Source organism: Nestor notabilis, unplaced genomic scaffold (genome assembly GCF_000696875.1).
Source record: "Nestor notabilis isolate BGI_N333 unplaced genomic scaffold, ASM69687v1 scaffold23630, whole genome shotgun sequence".
NCBI lineage: Eukaryota > Metazoa > Chordata > Aves > Psittaciformes > Psittacidae > Nestor > Nestor notabilis.
This window is the reverse complement of record NW_009910977.1, coordinates 322-6,601: the sequence shown is the minus strand read 5'-3', so window position 1 is coordinate 6,601 and position 6,280 is coordinate 322. Positions and strand designations below refer to the sequence as shown.

General features: G+C 45.3%; 2 protein-coding genes across 2 annotated transcripts in view; one reads left to right on the top strand and one right to left on the bottom strand.

Annotated features, from left to right (window-relative positions):
* Nucleotides 1-95: 95 nt before the first annotated feature.
* Nucleotides 96-1,457, top strand: SYF2 (SYF2 pre-mRNA-splicing factor; the record flags this gene model as incomplete). The annotated part of the gene is made up of 5 exons (XM_010012565.1): nt 96-221; nt 465-582; nt 694-784; nt 1,112-1,210; nt 1,292-1,457. Coding segments are annotated over 5 exons (600 nt in total), but the record flags the coding sequence as incomplete, so codon positions are not given.
* Nucleotides 1,458-2,407: 950 nt separating this feature from the next.
* The window catches only part of RSRP1 (arginine/serine-rich protein 1), a 4,137-nt gene continuing 264 nt past the window's right edge, over nt 2,408-6,280 (bottom strand). Inside the window, exons 2-5 of the mRNA XM_010012554.1 lie at nt 4,800-5,423; nt 4,325-4,479; nt 3,053-3,136; nt 2,408-2,593 (exon numbers count right to left, since the gene is read on the bottom strand). Of these exons, the coding sequence (XP_010010856.1) occupies nt 2,408-2,593; nt 3,053-3,136; nt 4,325-4,479; nt 4,800-5,328 (954 nt within the window). The 5' untranslated portion in view covers nt 5,329-5,423. The remainder of the gene's footprint in view (nt 2,594-3,052; nt 3,137-4,324; nt 4,480-4,799; nt 5,424-6,280) is intronic.

The following is a 6,280-nucleotide window of genomic DNA, read 5'->3' as shown; positions in this document are numbered from 1 at the left end:
GGTTGGGGTGGCCTGGCCCTGTCCCGGGCCGGGCTCCTGCAGCGCGGGGGTTCCGATCGGGTCTCACCATGTGTAACGAACCACTCTGTGCCTAGAACGAGGCTCGCAAGCTGAACCACCAGGAAGTGGTGGAAGAAGATAAAAGACTCAAATTGCCACCGAACTGGGAGGCCAAAAAAGCTCGGCTGGAGTGGGAGCTGAAGGTGGAGGAAAAGAAGAGGGTAAGCGCACGAGCACAGCTCCTGCAGCCCTGCTGAGCCCCGGGCCGTGCACCGTGCAGAGCCCCATTCGTGGTGGTGAGGCAGCCTTGGGAGCTTACACAGGCAATGAAATCCACCTCCTAATTAAACTCCCGAGTATCTGAACTACTGTCCTGCCCAGGGTGCTGGCTGGACTCATCTAGGTAGTTGTAACTAAGCTTGATGCTTGGCTGTTGTTGCAACTGAAGCGTTGTTCTCTGGTAGGAATGTGCAGCGAGAGGAGAGGACTACGAGCGAGTTAAACTGCTGGAGATCAGCGCTGAGGATGCAGAGAGGTGGGAAAGGAAAAAGAAGAGGAAGAATCCAGATCTGGGATTTTCAGGTAATAGCTTAACCATGTAACTGTGTTTGTACCAAGCACCTTTGTTAGTGTTTTAGCTGCAAACTGAACCATCAAATAAAAACCTTCACCACCACCCATTTCCTTGCCCAGATTATGCAGCTGCTCAGCTGCGCCAGTACCAGAGGCTGACCCGGCAGATCAAACCTGACCTGGAGGAGTACGAGAAGCTGAAGGAGCAGTAGTAAGTTTCGATTTGTCATCTGATGCTGTCAGTGGTGTTTTGAAATTATGAGCAAACACCAAAGATTTAAAAGTAATCCTTTCAGCACATGCATATTCTCATACACTGCGATATAAATTAAGTCTTTTAACATGATCTTAAAACTCATGATCCCATAATTTGCAGCACCCGTGTGAGGTGTAGGAGCTGAGGTTCATTTCTTCAAGTGTGGCATTACCGAGTTGTGTCACTTGCACTGAGGGTGGGTTTAACACCAACCCCTTGAGCTGTTACAGTAAACCCCTGGAGTGGTATGTAAACTGCTGTCCGTCTCTTCCTGTTTTCCAGTGGGGAAGCACTTTATCCCACCTCTGACAGTCTTCTCCATGGAACTCATGTGCCAACCAAGGAAGGGGTCGATAGAATGGTCGCAGATCTTGAAAAGCAGTAAGTAGATACAGAGGTGCCATTGAGAGGCCTCCTGCAGTCACACCCCCAGGTTCACTGTGGGTGCCACTTGCCTTTCAGGATTGAGAAGCGCGAGAAGTACAGCAGGCGCCGGCCCTACAATGACGACGCCGACATTGACTACATCAACGAGAGAAATGCCAAGTTCAACAAGAAGGCAGAGAGGTTCTATGGGAAGTACACAGCTGAGATCAAACAGAACCTGGAGAGAGGAACAGCTGTCTGAGCCCTCAGCAAAGCACCCACCCCTGCTCGAGTTTGGCTTAATAGAGGTTTTGTGGGCAATTTTAAGTTGTATCAAAAAAAAAATACATTGTAGACCTTAGTAAGTAATTTGAAAGATCAATGATATATTTAATGTGACAAGTCAGTCGCAGACCTTCAGCTGTACATAGCTTTTACTTGCAGAAGGAACAAGCTTGTGCAATCACATTACATGCAATAAACTCTAATAAGATAAACTCTGAGCTGTAGCCCAAGCTCCTGATGACATGTTTAGCAGGGAGGTGAAAGCACACTTGGGGAACAATGGGACCTTTCTGTGAAAGCAGCTGCCCTGGGGGGCTGTTGTGTGATGAGTGTGGGGCTCCACTTACTGAGAGGGTATGGGAAAGGGGCAGCCTTGCCTGGCCATCTAATAGTTTCTCACTGGAGCAGTTAAACTCCCTTTATTTTACCAGCAATTTACTTTTACAAAAGCCAAGCCAGTGTGAAGGTCCAGGAATCACCTGCTACTGCAGGCTGTGGTAACAGCAGGGTGAGCAACAGCTCAGCCTGGACATACCGCCACAGTGTGCAGCCGGCTCAACACCCAACACAGGTCTAACACTCAACACGCTGAGAAGCCAGTGCAAAATTAAAGTTTATTCACTTGACGAGCTACACAATGTAAATCAGGACTTCAAAAGAACAGCTACTGAACAGTTGTTTAGAAAAAGTTACCCACCTGTAAGTTCTAGTCCATTAAAGCAATACAAAACACGTACAACTATACACAAGAGTCCCATCTGTGGCTGGCGGATCACTGTGCTCTAGATCTGAAAGAGAAACCTAAGATTCCACAATTAAGATCTCAAAATGAATACTTAGTATTAACAAGTCTTCACCCTGATCAGACCATTTCAGCCCTCACTACCAAAGTGTGCACAATGCTGCAGTCAGACAAAGAAAAACAAGTCAGCGTGCCCGGAACAAGGTGCTTTTGGGTGAGAAGTTGAGAAATGTTTTCTTCTCCTCCTTCCTGACAGGAACCCACTGTCCATAGGGACTTCCCTTCCTGTCATCTTCTCTTGCCGGGGAGATTGCTGGTTCTTTAACCACTTGGCTCACTGGCTTCTGTAGGACTGGTTTTGCCATTGTATTCTGGAAAAAAAAACAAGTTTCCTTTAAAAATGCTGCCCCGAGAAGGAGCGCACCAAGACCTGACAGCTTCCACTGGTGGGACAATGCTTTCAGCTCATGGGAGACCTGATGCCTTCCAAGTATCATATATGGACACTTGACACAGGACTTGGGGAAGCTGCTTCTTCCTTTGTTTGCTTTACTAAAACATGTAGCTTGAATTAAGTTCTGGTGTAAACCACTTCTGGCATACACTTTCAAGCCTACAGCGCAGTAGATACATTTGACATTATCAGGTAAACATCTATTTTGAACACACTGCTATAGTGTTTACAGTGCTCTGCTGCTGAAGGACTGATCCAGCTCCAGGAAACTCATTACTAAATCAGTAAGTTCATTAGCATTATTAAGTTTAACTTGGCAACCAATGCTGGAACAAGCCTAACAGAGTGAGGGAGTACCTTGGGAGGCCACACTTACATTAGGACTGAAGGAAATGCTCTTCTGTATGGCTGTTCTCTCTATTCCACTCTTGGTCAGGTTTTCTGCTGGTCTTGTGGGTCGCTAGAGAAGAGCACAAACAGCTTAGGTGGGAGGATACATTATTCAATGCAGTTAAGGCAGTTACTAGAGAGCATGAACTTTCTGGTGGAATTGCTTCAAGGTATTTACATCAAGAGTAGCTGTAAGCTACTAAATATCCAAACAGATCAATGTCAAGCTCTGTTTGAAAGCATTCAGTGTTTTTCCCCCAAAGTCCATGTCCCAGTTCTCTCATGTGATATCCATGCCCCCATTACAGATTTTAAAAGGATTCCACCAATTGGAAGCATGGACTGCCCCACAGTGCAGTGGGAGAGCAAGTTGCATTAAGTTCTGCATATCCATCCTGCAGAGCTTTGGAAACAACAATAAACTTATCTGCCAGTGATGCAGGCCTCTTCTTCTGTACTCTCAACATCTGGAATATATTGCATATATTATGAACGGGATGCCTGTACCATTTCTCTAAACCCCTCAGTAAATTCACTGCATTTGAAATAGCAGCATCTGCTCAATGGGAACAGTTACTGCAGTACTGCATTTACCACTAACCAGGTTACACTGTAATGACGGAGCCAAACTAACATCCAGTTTAAGCTGCTCGAGTTTCTCCCTCCCTTAAATTCACAGCAGCTACAGCCCACAAGTCCCTTAATTACCAACAGATTTTCTTCATCATGTCTGGAACCATAGTCATGATTTCTATAAGACAGAAATAAAGTATGTAAAATGCATTGTGTGCTTTGGTATGTAATTTCTGGGAAACAGTTTGTTGCACATGAAAAGTTTTTAACAGTTAAAAAGGGTAGAAAGATTTAACTTTAAAAAAGAAACCCCACACTATTCACTCAGTTTGGTAAGGGGACTCTTGTTCTAGGTCAGAAACACATAAACTAGTCTAATTAATATCCTTTTAGAAGAACAACTCAAAGGAACAGACTGCATTCACCTCTCCTTCCCAACCTGCCACTACTGGAAGCCTGCAGGTAGTCAGTGGATCAACCACCTCACAAGAGTCCACAATTCTTTCAGCTCAGAGCAATGTGGTTTCTAGAGCAGTTTTTACCACTCTGGGAAATCTGAAGTTTTTGTTCAACAGTTTGAATTCATAATCAACAAACTCCAGAGTTAAAACCGATGAGACATCCATGCAGAGCCAAGTTAAGAAGGGTTTACCTTTTCCTTGAGAGTACTCGAGTTCATACTTACCTCAGCTGACTCCCCAGGATCTTCCTGCTTTTGTTTTGCACTTCTTTTTTCTTTGGGAGGAGTAAAGATCTTCAAGCTTGCTGGCAAGATGATGTTATCTGTTCCCAGAGCTTTTGCAGCATTTGCTTTTGCAATTTCCAGGAGTTCCCTCTTGTCTACAAAAAAAGAGAAGTGTCTTCTCTTACATTTAAATTAACACCTAACTATTCACACAAGCCTAAAACCTGCAGGTTTACTATCACTGCACCTGTGTAAGCATTCACTGTGATCAATTTCCACCAGTACTCGAGATTTAGTTTCAGTTCAAGTGCTAAGAATATGCTCTGAACTACTTTTTCAAAAACACATATTTAAAACCACCCACTGTCATTCTCAATTCTGCTCTGTAAAGCTGCTGAACAGCTGGGAATTTGCCCGGTTAAAATGAATTGTACCTTTTGAGGTTCTCACACACAAAGGCTCAAAAAAGAAGTACCTTTTGCACTCAAATGGAGAGGTGACCTACTCCAAGATCTTGTTCGTGACCTGCTCCTCCAGCTCCTGTAAACCTCAGGATATATTGTTCTCCCAAATCCATAATATCTTCGGCATCTAGAACGTGATCTGCTCCTCGAGTATGACCTTCTGTAATAGGACCTTCCACGGGACCAGGACCTACTGCGGGATCGGTACCTCGGCGGAGTGCGGCGGTACCTGCGGTAGTATCTGACATGGTACCTGGCCCGGTACCGCGTGTAGCCACGGGATCTCGACCGGCTTCTGGAGTATGAGCGCGAGGATCTTCTGTACCTTCGGGAACTGGCTCTTCTAGCCCGTGACCTCGACCTGGAACGGCTCCAACTCCTGGAGGAAGCTGAAGAGGAACTACTTGAACTGGACCGTGAACTGCAAGAGGATCTGCTGGATGACCTTGTGGATGACCTATCACAACTCCTCTTGGATCTCAGAGACGACTCCCTCTTCTTCGGTGAGCTGAGGGTTAAGTCATCCATGAAGCCTGTCATATCCTCAGTTTTCCTCACCACCGTTTCCTGCACGCATGTGCTTTCAGAAGCTGGTTCTGGTTTTACCGTTGTTGTGGAATACCCAGTCTCTGTTCCTGTTGAGGGTGGGGAAGGGGAGGTCATAATTTATATGAATCAAGGTGTTTAATGACAACCACCACCACCATCATTATGGCAGAAAGTTCAAGGCTAATTAAACACACCAACAGTTGTCATCCAGTTTATCAGCATATTTTGCCCATGACAATTTAAAGTCTCATTTCCTTTCCTGTAGTCAGTCTTTCACATGAAATAATAATAAAGAAAAAAGCTTCAGTTTAAACCATGACTAGTTCTGCATGGGATTTTGAGGTTTGTTCGTGTGGGTTTTAACACCCTTCATTTGCTAGGTTAGCACAAGCCTTTTGTGAAAAAAATATGAGTTAATACCTTTTTCTCCCCTCTCCCAACAGAATTTTCAAGGTATTGTATCTTCAATCTATTCTAAATGCAGCTTACTGCACCTACAATGAAAAAATAGCCATCTGCCTTCCAGGTCTGTACAAACGGAATAGTTTTATTCTGCAGTTCTACCAGCACCTGCAAAGCACAAAGCAGCCACATCAACACCGTGACTATACATTATGAAACTACCTGCACAAAGCTCTGCACGCCCCAGCAGCAAGCTGCTCTCAAATCATTCTACTTCACTGGTGAGAAATAGAGCTGAGGACGCGCTGGATGCGACCCGTAAAGGCTGTAACACTTGTTGAGGTTACGGATTAATAATTAAGATGGCTGTCCCTCTAGCGGCAGCCATTTCACAGCTACAAAGGTTGCTGTGCTCCAGGCTGGGCTGTCTTACACCAGGGCTATATCCCTGAGTCACGTCACCGTTCGCAGCTCGCTTTATCTCAACGTTTCTACCCAGGGCCCGCTGCAAGCCAAAGCTACCGAGTCAACCATGAAGCCT